This window comes from Musca autumnalis, unplaced genomic scaffold (assembly GCF_047663935.1).
Source record: "Musca autumnalis isolate F117 unplaced genomic scaffold, ASM4766393v1 scaffold_1, whole genome shotgun sequence".
Classification (NCBI taxonomy): Eukaryota; Metazoa; Arthropoda; class Insecta; order Diptera; family Muscidae; genus Musca; species Musca autumnalis.
The window spans coordinates 188,660,648-188,681,711 of record NW_027411644.1 but is presented as its reverse complement, the minus strand read 5'-3'; the positions used below and the strand labels follow the sequence as shown (position 1 = coordinate 188,681,711).

At 32.9% G+C, this 21,064-nt stretch overlaps 1 protein-coding gene across 42 annotated transcripts in view; it reads right to left on the bottom strand.

Annotated features, from left to right (window-relative positions):
• The window catches only part of LOC141388847 (protein lap4-like), a 667,534-nt gene that overhangs the window by 138,831 nt on the left and 507,639 nt on the right, over nt 1-21,064 (bottom strand). For all 42 annotated transcript variants that reach the window (XM_073959312.1, XM_073959313.1, XM_073959314.1 and 39 more), the window contains one exon: nt 13,275-13,386. In XM_073959312.1, the coding sequence (XP_073815413.1) occupies nt 13,275-13,386 (112 nt within the window). The remainder of the gene's footprint in view (nt 1-13,274; nt 13,387-21,064) is intronic.

Below are 21,064 nucleotides of genomic sequence, written 5' to 3'. Positions count from 1 at the left end.
TCTTTAAAAATCCACGATTATTGCTCTGCTGATCGTCAAAAATTATTTCTTTAAAAATCCACGATTATTGCTCTGCTGATCGTTAAAAATTATTTCTTTAAAAATTCACGATTATTGCTCTGCTGATCGTCAAAAATTATTCCTTTAAAAATCCACGATTATTGCTCTGCTGATCGTCAAAAATTATTTCTTTAAAAATCCACGATTATTGCTCTGCTGATCGTCAAAAATTATTTCTTTAAAAATCCACGATTATTGCCCTGCTGATCGTCAAAAATTATTTCTTTAAAAATCCACGATTATTGCTCTGCTGATCGTCAAAAATTATTTCTTTAAAAATCCACGATTATTGCTCTGCTGATCGTCAACAATTATTTCTTTAAAAATCCACGATTATTGCTCTGCTGATCGTCAAAAATTATTTCTTTAAAAATCCACGATTATTGCTCTGCTGATCGTCAAAAATTATTTCTTTAAAAATCCACGATTATTGCTCTGCTGATCGTCAAAAATTATTTCTTTAAAAATCCACGATTATTGCTCTGCTGATCGTTAAAAATTATTTCTTTAAAAATTCACGATTATTGCTCTGCTGATCGTCAAAAATTATTCCTTTAAAAATCCACGATTATTGCTCTGCTGATCGTCAAAAATTATTTCTTTAAAAATATTCTTTAAAAAATCCACGATTATTGCTCTGCTGATCGTCAAAAATTATTTCTTTAAAAATATTCTTTAAAAAATCCACGATTATTGCTCAGCTGATCTTGAAAAATTATTTCTTTAAAAATCAACGATTATTGCTCTGCTGATCTTGAAAAATTATTTCTTTAAAAATCCACGATTATTGCTCTGCTGATCGTCAAAAATTATTTCTTTAAAAATCCACGATTATTGCTCTGCTGATCGTCAAAAATTATTTTTTTTAAAATCCACGATTATTGCTCTGCTGATCGTCAAAAATTATTTCTTTAAAAATATTCTTTAAAAAATCCACGATTATTGCTCTGTTGATCTTGAAAAAATATTCTTTAAAAAATCCACGATTATTGCTCTGCTGATCTTGAAAAAAATATTCTTTAAAAATCCACGATTACTGCTCTGCTGATCTTGAAAAAATATTCTTTAAAAAATCCACGATTACTGCTCTGCTGATCTTGAAAAAATATTCTTTAAAAAATCCACGATTACTGCTCTGTTGATCTTTAAAAAATCCACGATTATTGCTCTGCTGATCTTGAAAAAATAATCTTTAAAAAATCCACGATTATTGCTCTGCTGATCTTGAAAAATAATCTTTAAAAAATCCAGGATTATTGCTCTGCTGATCTTGAAAAAATATTCTTTAAAAAATCCACGATTATTGCTCTGCTAATCTTGAAAAAATAATCTTTAAAAAATTCACGATTATTGTTCTGCTGATCTTGAAAAAATATTCTTTAAAAAATCCACGATTATTGCTCTGCTAATCTTGAAAAAATATTCTTTAAAAAATCCACGATTATTGCTCTGCTGATCTTGAAAAAATATTCTTTAAAAAATCCACGATTATTGCTCTGCTAATCTTGAAAAAATTTTCTTTAAAAAATCCACGATTATTGCTCTGCTAATCTTGAAAAAATATTCTTTAAAAAATCCACGATTATTGCTCTGCTGATCTTGAAAAAATATTCTTTGAAAAATCCACGATTATTGCTCTGCTTATCTTGAAAAAATATTCTTTAAAAAATCCACGATTATTGCTCTGCTGATCTTGAAAAAATATTCTTTAAAAAATCTACGATTATTGCTCTGCTGATCTTGAAAAAATATTCTTTAAAAAATCCACGATTACTGCTCTGCTGATCTTGAAAAATATTCTTTAAAAAATCCACGATTATTGCTCTGCTGATCTTGAAGAAATATTCTTTAAAAAATCCACGATTACTGCTCTGCTGATCTTGAAAAATATTCTTTAAAAAATCCACGATTATTGCTCTGCTGATCTTGAAAAAATATTCTTTAAAAAATCCACGATTATTGCTCTGCTAATCTTGAAAAAATTTTCTTTAAAAAATCCACGATTATTGCTCTGCTAATCTTGAAAAAATATTCTTTAAAAAATCCACGATTATTGCTCTGCTGATCTTGAAAAAATATTCTTTGAAAAATCCACGATTATTGCTCTGCTTATCTTGAAAAAATATTCTTTAAAAAATCCACGATTATTGCTCTGCTGATCTTGAAAAAATATTCTTTAAAAATCCACGATTATTGCTCTGCTGATCTTGAAAAAATATTCTTCAAAAAATCTACGATTATTGCTCTGCTGATCTTGAAAAAATATTCTTTAAAAAATCCACGATTACTGCTCTGCTGATCTTGAAAAATATTCTTTAAAAAATCCACGATTATTGCTCTGCTGATCTTGAAAAAATATTCTTTAAAAAATCCACGATTATTGCTCTGCTGATCTTGAAAAAATATTCTTTAAAAAATCCATGATTATTGCTCTGCTGATCTTGAAAAAATATTCTTTAAAAAATCTACGATTATTGCTCGGCTGATCTTGAAAAAATATTCTTTAAAAAATCCACGATTATTGCTCTGCTGATCTTGAAAAAATATTCTTTAAAAAATCCACGATTATTGCTCTGCTGATCTTGAAAAAATATTGTTTAAAAAATCCACGATTATTGCTCTGCTGATCTTGAAAAAATATTCTTTAAAAAATCCACGATTATCGCTCTGCTGATCTTGAAAAAATATTTCTTTAAAAATCCACGATTATTGCTCTGCTGATCTTGAAAAAATATTTCTTTAAAAATCCACGATTATTGCTCTGCTGATCTTGAAAAATTATTTCTTTAAAAATCCACGATTATTGCTCTGCTGATCTTGAAAAATTATTTCTTTAAAAATCCACGATTATTGCTCTGCTGATCTTGAAAAATTATTTCTTTAAAAATCCACGATTATTGCTCTGCTGATCTTGAAAAATTATTTCTTTAAAAATCCACGATTATTGCTCTGCTGATCTTGAAAAATTATTTCTTTAAAAATCCACGATTATTGCTCTGCTGATCTTGAAAAATTATTTCTTTAAAAATCCACGATTATTGCTCTGCTGATCTTGAAAAATTATTTCTTTAAAAATCCACGATTATTGCTCAGCTGGTATTGAAATATTATTTCTTTAAAAATCCATGACTACTGCCCTGCTGGTCATCAAAAAAGATTCGTTAAAAATCCACGATTATTGTTCTGCTGATCTCCAAAAAAATATTCATTAAAAATCCACGATTATTGCAATGCTGATTTTCAAAAAAAAAAAAAAATCATTAAAAAATGTACGTTTATTATTGCTCTGCTGATCTTCAATAAATATTCATTAAAGAATACACTGTTATTGCTCTTCTGATCTTCTAAAAATATTAATTAAAAAATCCACGATTATTGCTCTGCTGATCTTCAAATATATTCTTTAACAATCCACGATTATTGCTTTGCTGATCTTAAAAAAAATATTTGTTAAAAATCCACAATTACGGCTAATTCTGGAAAAATGTTCTTTTAAAAAAACCACGACTAATTGTCCTGCCAAATCTGAAAAAAATTCGTTTAAAAATCCACGATTTATTGACCTACTACTTCTCAAAAATTAGTCTCTGCGTTAATGATCCTTTAGTTAGTTAGTCACTCATCAATCCACTCTTTTATATAAATAATTACTCTCCCGCAAATTTCGAACTTATCACCAACTAAAAACTTTCTTTATTGGCAAATTTAACGTTAAACGAAGACATACTTTTTCCCAATAAATGCACTTTGTTTGCTTAAAAACATACAAAATGCCGTCAACCACTTTGTGGCAACTAAAAAAAAAAAGAAGAAGAAAGGAATCAAGCATCCAACAAAATAGGGGGCAAAACTTTAAACTTAAACTTTGTATTCATGTTGGCTGACAGCTGCTAATTATATACGGTGAGAAATAAAAAAGACGTGGCAAATTTGCCCAAGTCATACACACAATGACGATAGGAAAAATGCATTACTTCATGCCGTTAAACAAACTTTGCAGCCACAATCAAACCACGAAAGCAACCACCGCATGCCTTTACCAACACATGAAACTCAGAAGCATAAAGAAGTTATTTTTCTTCTAAGAATTTTTAAGTTTTTCGTTGAAAAAAAAAAAGAAGAAAAAACTTCTAGAACAAATTTCAAGGGGTGCTTAATGTTTGGGTCTTTTGTTCACAGTTAGCCTATAGTTTACGCTGACCACAATATTTTCCATGAAAAAAAAAGTTTCTTTATTCCCTGAGATTTTCCCTGGCTGGGAACAAGTGAAACTTTATTATACTAAAGTTAAAATCACTTCAATGCAAGTAAAAGGAATTTTAAGTGATTTGCTGAAGAAGAAGACGAAAAAGTTCAATTTTTGAGAAGTTCTATAAAATTTGAGCTGAAAGACAACCTCAAAAAAACAACACTTAAGTGGAACGAAAGCAAATTTGAGCCACTTTGAAATAGGAAGTCTTTTGGAATAATGATTATTAGGTTATGTTTAAAATTTAGTAACTTCGAATAACAATAATGTTTCGTAGGTAAAAAGGTTGTTGTTGTTGTTTGGGAGATAAAATGTAACAAGGAGGACAGCTTTTCTAGAAACCGTAAATTGACCGAATGACAGATCTTCTTTAGACAGAAGACCATTTACATTCTATAGAAAAAGGAATCCCTGAAACTGTTCTATAGGTGTACAATCAAAGATGTAAATTCATTAAGATTGGAAAACTCAATTGTTAACATTTGTCAATAGATGGAGTTACGCTCTGTTGTTACGATATCATAACAACATTCTGTTAAGTAGTTTACCATTTCCGGCGATGCTATGGAATCCTGAGTCCAACTTTTTGCTCTCCTACAATTTGTATAAGCCGAATAGCGCTTTAATGAGGTTTTTAACATTAACATACCCCTGTTGTTGAATAAATGTTTGTTTGTGTTTTCGTTTCATAAACATTTTTGCATTATGCATCTTTTCTAGTCTTTATGTTCGATGTCTTTGGTACAATTTATAAGAGTCTTCTAGAGATAGAGTAGTATTGAAAAATTTTCTATGGATAGAATACATTTTAAAGGTATTCTATAAAACTGTACAACAAAATTTAACTTTTCTTAAAATTACAAGAAACCCCGCACAGGATGTTAGGACTCGTATGTCGGGCATATTCACTGGAAAATAGCCGTAGCCTATCCCCGCATTTTCACGTACAATATCGGGAACCTATGACTTATCCTTGACTTTTACTTTGTAGTACTAAAATACGTAATTTTACAAAGTCCGATCAGGATTATCAATATTTTCCCTATATATATTCACCATAGATATTCCAAAACAGTTTGGACCGAGCACACATAATCTACTGAAAGAATTTATTGTGAAAAAAATCAATAAAATATATATTGTGACCGCTTATAACGAAAATGTGAATAAAAACGTTAGAATATTGTCCTAAATCATATATAAAAAGCGAAAGCTTCTGGAGATGTTAAATATTATAGCTAAAAATTTCTTTTGTTCACAGACTAATAATGAAATTTGATTTGGAACATTTCTTCTTTTGACATAGTCCCCAAAAAGTGAAGTGTTTTAGGAGATTTTGACTCAGCAGGGAATCAATTTTACTTAAGAGTCTAAAAGTTTAACAAATAGTTTCTTCCCATAATATCTAATTTTGTAACGTCATTTTCTTAACGAAGTATTTTACTTAGATATCTGGTTTGTTCTGGGACTTAAAGTGAAATTTTGTGTAGAATATTTCTTCTTTTAACACCTTTCGTCTAAAACTAAATTTCATCTTACTTTCGTGCATCAACTCGAAAAAAGAACAAAACAAATTTATTCAAAAAAAAAATATTGGTTGTTTTGTTGGCAAACTTGATGTATATATTTTCTTGATATATATTGTAAATACATATTTCATTTATTTGGCGACTTATATTGAAATTTGATGGAGAACATTTTTGTCCTTGACATCTTCTATCTAGAATAAAGTTTTGTGGGACAAAACTTAAAAAACTCAGATAAAGTACAACATTAACCCTAAAACGTGATTTTACTTTTGTCAGATTCCTGGCGTTTTGGTACGATTTAGAGTTTTGGTGTATTCGGGGACCTATAGTAAAATTGTACGACAAATAATTTTGCAGAATATTTTGATCTGATCACATTTTAAAGGAGTTTTTAAACGTTTTTGAAAAAAGAGACCAAAAAGACCCGTTTAGTGACTCGAATGAGGGTTAATTTTTTCCATAAAAAGATACCCCGCATTGCTGTCAATAATATTGCCAAAGACACTTTATACCTAAAATGCAAGGATTCCAAGGAATCTGATGTCGATTATTTCAAAACTTCCCGACGTAAACTTTCAAAACGCCGATACACGTGTCTTCTTTTTCGGTCTTCTTTCATAATCTGGCCGAATTATCTTGTAATTATTTTTTGTGTTGTACAGTGTAATTTACCTTTCAAATATCTTTCAAAGACAGATTTTTTGAGAAGAAGTGTATTAAATTTGTTAATAATCAATAATATTTAGAGATCGAAATCGGGGAATTTTAAACCAAAGTCAGTTTGTGGTCAGGGTATCACATTGACGGCTCGTCTCGACCATAGGGCTTTCTTACTTGTATTTTGTACTAAGTGCACATACAGAATACAGAACGTATGCACAGAATAGGTATCAACAGATTTTAAGTGCACATACAGAATACAGAACGTATGCACAGCATAGGTATCAACAGGTTTTTATACGCTCAGTCTTTAGGTTACAGAAGGTACATATCCGTTCATAAGACCAAAATTTGCCTCATCGAAATAATTGTTTTAGACCCCAAGTATGTTTGGACGAAATCCGTTTAAGAAAATTTGGAGTCGATTTAGCCACGTCCGTCCGTCTGCCTTTCTGGATGGCACGACAACTCTCAAACGAATCAACAGATTGGGTCCGAAATTTGACACTCGTAATATATTGTCCAAACCAAAGCATACTCAAAACATACAAAAGGGTCTACTCGAAAAATTTAGAACTTCGAAATTTGCTACCATAAAATACGTGTAATACAAAAGATCTACGACAGTTCTGAATGCTTTATTTTTACATTTTGATTCAAATCTTTTATATTTTAGAGGAGTTTCAAAAGGTATTTATGCTTTTCCCAAAAAAAAATATGAGCGTCCCTCCCAGTGCTCTTGAACCATATTTAAATGAAAGGAGCTTACACCTGGGAAGTTTTTGCGAATTCTGAAACTTCAATGTTCATATTCGCTTTTTGAATAAATCTCGGCCAAAGTTCACATTTTTAGGGTTTTTTAGGTTTTCACGATTTTGCTGGGAGAGCGCAAGCCCTATCAAAATTAAATTAAAGAAAATATTGTAGTATTGAAAATTCTCTACATGATTGACCTTTATGATAATTTCGTAGGTTATACCATTTTTGAGATATAGAAGTTCAAATTGGCACAATGCACTGACTGTATCGCCTCCTTATAAAACAATGTCATTCATGTACGGTGCGCCTTAGCTAACTTTAAATAAAAATCGCTTACACCTCGCAAGTTTTTGCGGATTTTAAAACATCAATGTTCATAGATGAGAAAAAACCCAAAACAAGAAAAAATCACTGGAGGGATTTTTAAATAAATCGCGGTCAAAGTTCACATTTTTAGGTTTATTTTAGGTTTTCGCGATTTTGCTTGGAAACAGCTTGTCCTATGGAAATGGGGCTAAAGAAAATGTTGCAGCTGTGAAAATACTGTAGAGAAGTGACCCCTTTGATTAGATCCTAGGTTTTAATATTTTTGAGATATAAAAGTTCAGGTCACATTTTTAAGTTTTTTTCTTAGGTTTTTCACGATTTGCTTGAAAACGGTAAGTCTTATCGAAATGGGACAAGAGAAAATCTTATAGTCGTGAAAATTCTCAACAAGATTGGTTTTCGTAATTTTTCCTAGTTTGTATCATTTTTGAGATAATAAGTTTAAGTTGGGAAATTGCAGTCATGGCATTGTTTTATAAGGAGAGGATACAGTGAGCGGATTGTCTCAATTTGAACTTCTATATCTCAAAAATGGTAAAACCTACGAAAATATCGTAAAGAACAATGTTGTGGAGAATTTTCACGGCTACAACATTTTCTATAATATCATTTTGATAGGACTTGCTGTTTCCAAGCAAAATCGTGAAAACCTAAAAAAAACCCTAAAAATGTTAACTTTGACCGCGATTTATTTAAAATGCGCTCCGGGGATTTTTTGATTTTTCTCATTTATGAAAATTATAGTTTCAGAATCCGCAAAAACTTCAAAGGTGTAAGCTCCTTTAATTTAAAGTTGGTTCAATAGCACCGTGCCCTATTATTGAATATTTTCTTTGACATTTTATTTTCAATAACAATAATGTTGTTTTCGTAAAATTGTTAGTAGTTATAATTCATTGAACTAACTTCTCACGGTGCCCTTGAAACAATTTTAAATGGAAGGTGCTTACACCTTGGAAGTTTTTGCGGATTCTGAAACTACAATGTTCATAGATGAGAAAAATCAAAAAACAAAAAAAAATCGCCGGAGCGCTTTTTAAATAAATCGCGATTTTAGTAGACATTTTTAAGGGTTGTTTAGGTTTTCACGATTTTGTTTAAAAACCGCAAGTCCTATAAAAATGGGGCTAAAGAAAATGTTGTAGCTATGAAAATTCTCTACAAGATCGACTTTTATGGTATTTTCGTAGTTTTTACCATTTTTGAGTTATAGAAGTTCAAATTGGGACAATGCACTGACTGTATCGCCCCCTTACAAAACAATGTCATGAAGGGTGCGCCTTAACTAACTTTTGATGAAAACCGCTTACACAGGGAAAGTTTTTGTGAATTCTGAAACAGCAGTGTTCATAGATGAGAAAAATCCAAAAACAAGAAAAAATCGCTGTAGGAATTTTTAAATAAATCGCGGTCAAAATCCACATTTTTAGGTGTTTTTTTGGTTTTCACGATTTTGCTTGGAAACCGCAAGTCCAATCGAAATGGAGATAAAGAAAATGTTGTAGCTGTGAAAATTCTTTATAGGATTGACGTTTATTATTTGTTCCCAGCCTGTACCATTTTTGAGATAATGAAGCTCAGTTTACATTTTTAGGTTTTTTTGTTAGGGTTTCGCGATTTTGCTTGAATACGGTAAGTCTTATCGATATGGGACCTGAGAAAATCTTAAAGCTGTGAAAATTCTCTACAAGACTGGCTTAAGTAACTTATCCTTAGTTGTAACACTTTTTTAGATATATAAGTTTAAGTTGGGAATTTGCAGTCATGACACTGTTTTATAAGAGGGCGATACAGAATTGAATTGAATTTGAATTGTCCCAATTTGAACTTCTATATCTCAAAAACGGTGAAACTGCCGAGAATACCATAAAGGTCAATCTTGTAGAGAATAGCTACAATATTTTCTTTAGTCCCTTTTTGATAGGACTTGCAGTTTCTAAGCAAAATCGTGAAAACCTAAACAACCCCTAAAAATGTCAACTTAAATCGCGATTTATTTAAAAAGCGCTCCGGCGATTTTTTTTGTTTTTTGATTTTTCTCATCTATAAACATTGTAGTTTCAGAATCCGCAAAAACTTCCGAGGTGTAAGCACCTTCCATTTAAAATTGTTTCAAGAGCACCGTGTTCTACAAATATGCCTTGGTCCAAACTTAGTTTATGTTCCGTCCACTCCTTTGGGTACATCCGCCACAAAAGTTCAAAATTTCAAAAAATTATTGGCTAAAATGGTACGCACGATATCTCCGGAAGGGAGTATCACATTTGGGCCATATATTGATTGGTCCATATCTTTTGTTGCCTCCCACACTAATTTCGCGAAAAGTACACTTTAAGGTCTGCCTACATTTTTTGACATTTTTAAACAAGTTGCTTTCGGAAGCTCTTATACGGCGGTACAAGTTTTTTCATACTTCTTGAGAAAATGGCCCTAAAGCTACAAAAAAACCCTCTACGACCACCATGAATTATGCGCACCACAACTTGGGAACTGCATACGACGTTGGTCAAAATATTGCATATCGTAATATTTCAGCGAATCTTTTAATCGAATCTTTTTTATCGGCCCACTACAGACGGATATGTGTAGATCGGTCAGAATTTTATCCTAATCAAGAATATACAAGGTGGCACAAAAGTAATCCTCCTATCAGAAAATCCTATAATTTTTGCGATTCGCTCCTAATGTCAGTTCTGTTTTGACATTTGTGTAGTAAACACATGCGAAATACACGTTAATAAACAATGTTACGGTACACTGCTCCAGAACGCGGAATATTGGTGAATATTTATTTGACCAATAATCGGTCGGTGACTTTGGCACAACGTGAATTTCGTCGCAGACGTTAAGTCGCTCGCCACGAAGAGACTGGCACAACACGAGATGCTGCCAGGCATGGCAGACCACGGAGTATCCGTTCTGCAGAGAATATTGCTGCTGTAGCCGAGAATGTCATGGAAGCGCCGTCGGCATAGACCAGACGACGTGCCACGCAAATGGGTATCAGTTGACGGTCTTTACAGCGAATTTTGGTACAAGATTTGAAGATATTTCCGTACAAAGTCCAGACGGTGCATCAGCTGTTAGATGCTGACCGCCAATCGCGTCTAACATACGATCAAGCCATCCTTAATCACCACCAAGAGGAAGATGATTTTTCATCAAAAATAATCATGAGTGATCAGGCGCTCCAGACTTCTTTTTGTGGGGCTTTTTGAAGTCGCGGGTTTATGTCAACAAGCCTCAGACTCTTTCAGCTCTTAAATACAATATCCGCTAAGAATGTAAGGGCCTATCGCCGGAAGTTTTGACCAAAGTAATGGAAAATGCCATAAAAAGGGCCCAAATGACAATAAACTGTGGCCATATACACTCCACGTCAGTAGAATAGAACACCTACATTTTTGTTAATGTTAGCTTATTTATCCCAAAACGAATGAATCTGCGTTTTCAATCTTGTGGGGATGTAAAGTCTATGATGTTCCGTATCAACCTTATAAAAAATTATGTCCTTAGCTCTTCGCGAAATCATTTTTTGATCTATTTTCCGACAGTACTATGAAAAATACGTATTTATTTTTGGTCATCAGGATAGAACAGTCACTTTATTTTCGCGAATTTTTGAGATATTAACGCCGAATTTTCCTTCAGTCAACAAAACAAGGCTTTCACATCATTTTTCACCAAAGTAAACCTATAAATTGTTCCGCGTACACCGAAATAACAGCGTTAAAGGGTTTAAATTGACAGATATTGGAAACATCTCGGAATGTCAATAGGAGTCACGCAATTATGTCATATTTCTTCACAATAAGATAGAATATGACACAGACAACCTCGGCGGATACAATCGAGTGCTTCGGATGCTGATACGTAAACGTACAAATTTCTTAAAAAACCATGATGATTTGTTCAATAAAATGGTTTTTCCGCGAACTTGTCTGCCATTTAATGGTTTGGACATAAGCTCCAGATTTAGAGAAATAATCTGATATTAAAATAACCGCTATTTTAATACACTGAGGGAAATTTTAGCACATTTTTCAAATTGAACACACCTTTTGGACTAGGAATTTTATATGTGTTCTTATTTCGGTGTCCGCGACTATTCTCAACATTGTTATGCTCCAATGTAAATGTACCAGGTTATGCTATCCATACCGGACTTTACGAATTAGTAGTTTTTTTAACTGAAATCGCAAATGTAAAAGCCCCGTTTTCGCGGGAAAACACAGTCATGGAAATTGAGGTTTTAGGTTTCGTATGTTGTTTAAAAAAGTACTAAAATTTCCCTCAGTGTATTTAAAAAAACGGTTGTTTTCGTATCAGATTATCTTCCTCCAAATCTGGAGCATATTTCCAAACCTTTGAACGGCAAACTTTCTCGCGGAAAAACCATTTTATTGAACAAAACATCAAGGTTTTTGTAAGAAATTTTGACATTTTTCATAATTATTTTGAAAATATTCTATCTTACCAGCATCCGAAGCACTCGATTGTTTCCGTCGAGGTTGTCTGTGTTATATTCTATCTTATTGTGAAGAAATATGACATAACTGCGCGACTCCTATTGACATTCCGAGATGTTTCCAATATCTGTCAATTAAAACCCTTTAACGCTGTTATTTCGGTGTCCGCGGAATAATTTATAGGTTTACTTTGGTGAAAAATGATGTGAAAGCCTTGCTTTATTGACTGAAAGAAAATTCGGCGTTAATATCTCAAAAATTCGCGAAAATAAAGTGACTGTTCTATCCTGATGACCAAAAATAAATGCCTATTTTTCATAGTACTATCGAAAAATCTATTAGAAAATCATTTCGCGAAGAGCTAAAGACATAATTTTTTATAAGGTTGATACGGAACATCATAGACTTTACATCCCCACAAGATTGAAAACGCAGATTCATTCGTTTTGGGATAAATAAGCTAACATTAACAAAAATGTAGGTGTTCTATTCTACTGACGTGGAGTGTATCTGATATATTCTCGACTTGATGTAAAAAAAAAATTTAAAGACCAAATAAAAATAATCCACAATCACAATCAAAGTTTTTCATTTTTTTTTTTTAAATTACAGCCAAAAAAACATCGGAAGATTACTTTTGTGCCACCTTGTATTTATGTATATAATTTATGTGATTATCTCAAAGCATTGCAAATGGAAAAACAAACTTAATATACCCTCCATATGACGGTTTAGAGTATGAAAATTGACAAAATCCGAGGATCCTTTGGAAATTTTTACCAAAGGCACTCCTTGTTGTTTTTCGTGTGCAAGTCCATACTTCCCAATATAATGGCCCAAAAGCCTGAGAGTATATCAACGTTACTAAATTCAAAAAAAAAAAAAAAATCCTTCAAAACTTCCTTTCATAAACTTGAAGTGATATAATCATAATTTGTTTATGTGTGGCCATAGAATTTTCCACAATTACATATTTTGCTTCTCCTTATATTTCTTTTTTAATTTAAATACCGAAATGTAATTTATTTATTGTTATGATTTGGTTTACATCTTTGATTAATTTAAGTCGGATGTTTAAATATATTTATAAAACTGCACAGTTATTTATAAGACATTTGTCTTGGTGTGCAGGCATTATCAACTAAATAAATGAAATAAATATCTGGCTGATATTTTTTACTTGTTTTAATTCTAAATACATTTTTACAAAAACAAACTTACCTGGTTTTGGTTTATGTTGGTCCTCCATGGCAGATTCAAAGAAACGTTTTTTATCGGATACCGATTTAGGCACTTTTGTTGTTGTTGTCACAGTCGAATCAACAGGTGATATCTGTAAAATGTATGTAACAATGAAATTAATTAAAATATTCATAAATATTATAGCACTTATAAACACATGTTTACACAAACATTCATATACACATAAAATATAAATTGTTAGTCCCTAAGGGTATACACAAACAGCATAATTCATTGGATAGTCAAACACTTCCTGGAATACATGTAATGTTTATTCAAAATAAGGTATTATTTATGTATGGGTTGGTATGTATATGTATTTGACAACATATACTCGTATATGTGTAGAGACTTTTATTTCGCCAAAACACCAACTGATTTGCCATTTATTATTCGTTGTAATAATTTCATTATAATTCCTTGTAAATTCATTTCATTCGTTTTCATAAATCTATCATAATTTATATTTCCAGTGAAAATAATAAAATCGATGGAAATGTTCGAAAAACAAATTGAGTAAACAGAATAACTAAGAATAACATTCGCACCATATATTGATGTTCTCTACAAATGTTTTAAGGACCACCTTCTGCGAATCTCTTCACCTTTTAACTTGTAAGACCTGAATAGAAAAGGTACAATTTACCTAGTCCGAAGACACACGTTCAAAATTAATGGGAAAGTAAATTGAGAGTATAAGCGAGAGAGTTGAGGGGGAATAAAAGAGGGTACAAACATACCTGTACTCGGAAATTCTGTTTTCTTTTCCTTACTCGGAAGTCACACGTTCAAAATTTGTGGTAAGTAAATTGAGTGTATGGGCAAGGGAGTAGAGACGTATAAAAGAGGGTACAAAAATGTGCACAAACATAATTTGTGTAAACTGAAAGGAACTTTTTAGAGAATTTCTCAGTCAATATTGAACGTGTGACTTAGCAGAAGCGGATGTTATGGCCTTATATGAAGTGCAATGAAAAGGAACTGTCACACTATGCTTCAGAAATCGATTTTCCTGTCCAATACCTCCATTTTTTGTCGTCACCGATTTGTAATTTCTCTATGAGATTCGATAGTAAACATATTGCAACTGAAGAAATGAGAATATTACGTCGAACTGCTGGAATATGAGGGCGTGACTCTGAGGATGATTTTTATACCCTCACCATTTATGCCAACGAGGGTATATACACTTTCATACGGTCAAAATGTGCCTCGTCGAAATAATGGTTTTAGACCCTAAGTATGTTCGGACGAAATCCGTTTTAGACAATTTGGTGTTGATTTAGCAATGTCCGTCCGTCTGTCTGGCTGTTGCGTACGATAACTCTCGAACGGATGATCCGATTTGGGCCTTCGCAATATATTGTCCAAACTTAGTTTAAGTTCGAAGATGAGACATATCAGTCAACTCCTTCAGGTACCTCCCCACAATAGTTCGAAAATGTTCGGAAAAATTGTGCGCACTATAACTCTTGAAGGTAATAATGTAGCAAAGATATCAGCAAATAACTTTCTGGAATATATGAAATGTCTATGGCCGGTCTCAAATGTGAATGCAAAAACTTTTGAAAATATTAAATTTTTATACTTTTACTCCGATTCCGGTCCATAGATACCGAACCGCCCAAAAATTAAGGACAAAGCCAACTACAAAAATGTACCTAAGATTTTAATAAACAGCTTTCTAGAACATAAAAAGATTCTAGGAACGGTTCTTTAAGCTCAAAATTCGATTATTTTAGATCATTCTTTCCTGTTCAGATCCGTAAATAACAAACCTTTCAAACGTTAAAAATAAATTATTTTTTGTGAATTTCAGCCTGAAGAGCCGTTCCTAGAATCTTTTTATGTTCTAGAAAGTTGTTTATTGAAATCTTAGGTACATTTTTGTAGTTGACCATATCCTTAATTTTTGACCGGTTCGGTATCAGTGGACCGGAATCGGAGAAAAAGTATAAAAATCGAATATTTTTAAAAGTTGTTGGCTATTTTCAGACTTAAGAACCGGTCATAGACATTTCATATGTTGTTTGCTGATATCTTTGCTACATTATTGTGGTCTATTGTCCGAGAAAAGAGGATAAAAATCGCATTTGATTTGCTATTTTGACCATTAAGAACAGTTTCTACAGAGATCGTATGTTCTTAGTTCTTTACTAAGATCTAAGGTACATGTTTTTGTAGTTGACCATATCCTTAATTTTTGACCGGTTCGGTATCAGTGGACCGGAATCGGAGAAAAAGTATAAAAATCGAATATTTTTAAAAGTTGTTGGCTATTTTCAGACTTAAGAACCGGTCATAGACATTTCATATGTTGTTTGCTGATATCTTTGCTACATTATTGTGGTCTATTGTCCGAGAAAAGAGGATAAAAATCGCATTTGATTTGCTATTTTGACCATTAAGAACAGTTTCTACAGAGATCGTATGTTCTTAGTTCTTTACTAAGATCTAAGGTACATGTTTCTAGTTGGTTGTTTGCTTTAATTTTTATCGGTTTGATATCTGTAGACTAAAATCCGAGAAAAAATTAAAAGTGACGATTTTGACTTTCAAGGTAAGGTTGAATTGGATTTTAAGTGTTCACAATTATTATTCTTTAAAACGAGAGCTACAACTTTTCCTCTACTAGTAAACCCAAGTTCTTAGCGGGTTAAAAGATATGTGCTTGATAAAATGATTCCTTTTGACATCAAGGCCTCAGGTCTTTAGAGCCCATAACCGCGAAAGTTGAAGTGATAGGGAAAAGCGCCGAGACACGTGTCTTCTTATTTTTGGCCTTTTATCCTGCTGCGGTGTCAGAATATGGTTAATATTTTTCGTGTCGCACAGTGTAACTCTCGAAGGCAGTAACCGATTTGGTCCATAATTTTCATATCGCAATATCTCTACGGGATATAAATCAGGTTCGAATATGGACTATATAGGTCCACTCCTTCTACTACCTCCCACACTAAATTGGGGAAAAGTGCAGTTTAAGGCCAGCTCTCGAATCGATCTTCTTCTTTTTGTAACATCTTGTATTCCCTGCCTCCATTACGACAGTACAAGTTTTTTTCAGGGGCAAATCCATACTTCCTAAGAAAATTTTCTGAAAGCAGTAAAAACTCCCTATGACACCATGTGTAGTGGCTGGAGCGAACGACAACTCTTGAACGGATCAGCCAAATCGGTCAAAAATTTGGACTTCGAATCCCTTTGTTGTAACAACTAATATTCGCTTTCCCCAATACGACGGTACATTTTCTTTCAGGGGCAAATCCTTACTTTGAGATAATATCCCAAAAGCTCCAAAAGAGACTGCCGGCACCAACTAAACTGTGTAGTACGTAAGATAACCCTCGAAGGTAGAAACCTATTTGGTCCAAACATTGTACGTATATCGTTTATATAGACGTCAGAAGTATTGTGTGTTACTTCTTTTCTTTAGGTCCGAGGCTGAGGGTATATCTCTGTCGGCCAAGCCGACTGATACTTTTTTACTTGTTTTGGACAAAAAATGTCTATGTTGACCTATGTTGACAATTTGAGGTGTACACCAAGACCTCGTCGTAGAGTCGTTGACACGTTCCAAAAAAACACGACTCAAAGTGAAACGACGCAAAGCTAATTAAGATTTCTATGGATAACCATGTAAAGTTCGGAGATAGGTTGCAGGATAAAAAACACTATTTGTTCTTGTGCCCACTATTTTAGGTTGAGACATTTTTTGAAAATTCGAAACCCTAAATGAACCGAATTTGTTCGTTTTTATTCTACTCGGAAGATGAATGTATTTTTATCCAGCAAAAAGTTACAGAATTTGGACAATTCATTCATTTTGAGAGAGAATTATTAAGGTAGACGTATTAGCAATCTTCTTCAATCCAAAACGAGGACCAGTGCCGACACATTTCGGGGAAAAGTTTTGTAGGTCCAAAGAAGTCTCAATACCAACCTTCAACAATTTTTTCATACAAAAATGGTGAAAAAATCAATAAAACGGCAATAAATCAATTTTATTTTACTTCTATACATATAGCTTAAGTGCCAGTGTTCGAAATTTCGAACACCACTTTCCGGGGAAAAGAAAATCGTAAATTTTTTTTGAGTTGATTTTTGGCATCAGTGGTTCCTAATTACACTAAAGTGCTTTGTTTTTAAAAAATAAATAAAAAATGTGTCTCGGTAAGATATGGGTTAAAATAAACACATATTTTGACGTTTATCTTTATAATGTTGTCTGAAGAACACATAGGTTTTCATAGTTCAATTACCGGTTACTATAAAAAATATCGATAACATTGCTTGATTTCGATCGAGTCTCCCTCGCAGAAATTCAAAACTTTGCTTTAGTACATTTTAAGAGCTGTTTGAGGTGATTCTAATTACAACGATCTAATTGTTTTTCGTGGACAAGTCCATGCTTCTTGAAATAATCCGCGAAAGCGCAAAAATCCTACGGTGACCAACTAAAATGGATGTTTGGCACGATAACTATAGAAAGAAATGAATCCCAAAATTAGATCCAGTCGGGTTAAATTTTTAGTGATGACAATATAGGTCCATGGTTTGATACAACGGCAAGCATTTTGGACACCTTTTGGGTCCGAACCTGCTGAAATATCATATTTTGAAATCTCGTGACACTAAAAACCTTCTGGCCCAGGCAACACGCACACGGGCCAAATTTAATGAATCAAATTTAAATTTACACCTGGGAAGTTATTGCGGATTCTGAAACTACAATGACCATAGATGAAAAAATCAAAAAACTAAAAAAATCGCCGGAGCGCTTTTTAAATAATTCGCAATTCAAATTTACATTTTTAAGGGTTTATTAGGTTTTCCCGATTTTACTTGGAAACCGCAAGTCCTAAAGACTAAAGAAAATGTTGTAGCAGTGAAAATCCTGTACAAGATTGGCTGATTGATATTTTCCTAGGTTTTACCGTTTTTGAGATCTAGGGGTTCAGATCACACTTTCAGATTTTTTTCTTAGGTCCTTAGGATTTAGCTTGAAACGGCAAGTCCTTTCGAAATGGGACTAAAGAATATGTTGTTGCTGTAAAAATTCTCTACAAGATTGTCTTTCGTAATTTTTTCCTTGGTTGTACCGTATTTGAGATATATTACTTTAAGTTGGGAAATTGCAGTCATGACATTGTTTTATAAGGAAGCGATACAGTCAATCCATTGTCCTAATATGAACTTCTATATCTCAATAACGGCAAAAACTACGAAAATATCATAAAAGTAGATCTTGTAGAGAATTTTCATAGCTACAACATTTTCTTTAGTCCCATTTTGTAAGGACTTGCGGTTTCCAAACAAAACCGAAAAAAACCTTAAAAATGTCAACTTGAATCGCGATTTATTTAAAAAGCGCTCCTGCGATTTTTTTAGTTTTTTTGATTCTTCTCATCTCTGAACATTGTAGTTTCAGAATCCGCTAAAACTTCCCAGGTGTAGGCACCTTCCATTTAAATTTGATTCAAGAGTACCGTGCGCAGTGTTGATTAAATTTTTATGGCATATTTAAATTTTTCATCAAAATTCGAAAATTACAAAAAAAGCCGATTTTTTCAAATGCTTGCATTTTAGGCCAAATGCGTGGAAATATGCAGAACAAATGAAACTTTATAGGAGTGAAATAACAGATAACAGACAATACTATAACAAAATGCAAATAAAAAACCCAACAAAAATATGCGAAAATACCCGAGTGTTATGTAAATTGTTGCAACCATTTTTGATGGCGTTTAAAGGGCCAGTGGCTTTAAGTGAGTCAGGTTACCGACAAAAATCGGTAAAATTAAACGCATAATTATGAATGAAAGGTTCAAATAAAAGTTGACAACACTCTTGCTAGAATTCTGGACTACTTTTTTTGGTCGCTAACTTACCAAAAAATATCGTTAATTAGAGTAAAGAGTTGATAGTAGTTATCTTTTCCAGAAGCACCTATTAATGTATGTACATTGTTATTAGGTTGTTTTAATAGTTTAATTTTTTGTTTAGTCTCAGGGTTACTTTAGTTGTTAATTATATTAATCAGGGCTTCGGAGTCGAGCCATTTTTGGTCAGACTCCGACTCCAGTCCAATTTTTTTTCTCGACTCCGACTCCGACTCCAACTCCGGAGTCGACTCCGAAAATAGATGAAATAAAATTCACAACTTAAATTACAGTCATCTCAGTTTGAACTTTCAAGATACATTACATTGGGAGAATACCAGAACACAGACCTACATATATTGTTCGTTTTTTTTTTTTTTTTTTTTTTTTTTTTGTTGACAGTACGGAATACAAAGTAACAAGCACTTCAGCATACTTCACACTTCAGAACATGTAGCAAAAGCCTTGAAAGCAACTGCAATCGGACGGTATCGTTACAAGGTTTCTCTACCAAAACACAGACATACGAGTATATTTACAATTTTTAGAATTTGTCTTATGTACCCAATGAGACTCGAAATACCAAATTGCCATAATTACTGACCGTTAACACTCTTTGTAATTTGTTGAGTTATGGAAAATTAACGATATTTTAACACCGCAACGTGATAAAAGACCAAAATAGCGTATTGCCACTTAACATACACTTTCGTGGTTAAGGTTACTTGAAGCCTTTATGTCAAAAGGGATCACTTTCTTCAAACCGTTAAGAATTTTGATTTACACTTGTAGACCTTTGTCTACATAAATCTTCATCTTCAAGGACAATATCTCGGATTCTTGTCCGTCCATAGTTATTTTTTACGTATTGCACCACGTAATGTGACAAAAGAAAACCTTCGAAATACATAAAATCGGGCCGTGCCGTTATACTAAATCGTAAACCTTTACCTGCAAGTTTACATCTTTATACTTTATAAAGTTCCCGACGAATATTTCGATGTGTTTCAAACGGAATGACAAGTTAGTATCTTATGGTGGAAAGTGTCTTTTGTCTACCACTTCAAAAAGAACACAAGTAAAACCTAAAACCAACGTTTAGTACGGCTAAGCCGAACTGACAATCGGAAATGATTAAATAGTTCTAGAAATTTATATATCCACCATCCTATAGAGGTAATGCTCATAATTTAAAGTCAATTTGTTAAATCATTTTCATTCCTCAGCATAAATATATTGACAAATTTATCCCAGATGCATGACTTAATCGAAAAATCATTTGATCTCTTCTCATCGAAGAACAACAGGATAGCATAGGAATATCCCCTTAAATAGAGAGAGTAATGGTTCAGTAGGTTTCCTTATAGATAGCCACACACTAATCTATTATAAAAAAAGCAGACTTCTTTATAAAAGCGCATGGTTCATCAAAAGACCGAATATGTCGTTTAAAAAATAGCAGGAACATCGTCTTTAAGAAGATTCTAAATTTTCTCATACAAATTCAGCAAGAAGTCTAGTAGGTCTTTCGTATGAGTTCCCTTAAAGTACTTTCACAGCAGACATAAATGGCTTCTAATAAAAAATCATAAGAGAATACCAGTTAGTCTTCTATAAAATGGCCTGTAAATCTTCTAAAAGATCTTCCCTAAGTATATTTGGAACATGCCAACATTATTCCAATCAATTGACCCAAAAATGTTTCCGATATACATTTTGTAGTCAAAATAGAGATTAAGAGTTTTTTTTAAATTATGATCATTTAAATAATTTACATTGATTTGACAAATTTTGATAAATGTAGAACAGATTGTTGCCCGGAGTCGGAGTCGAGCTTTTTTCACGACTCCGACTCCAGCAAAATTTGCTAGACTCCGACTCCGAAGCCCT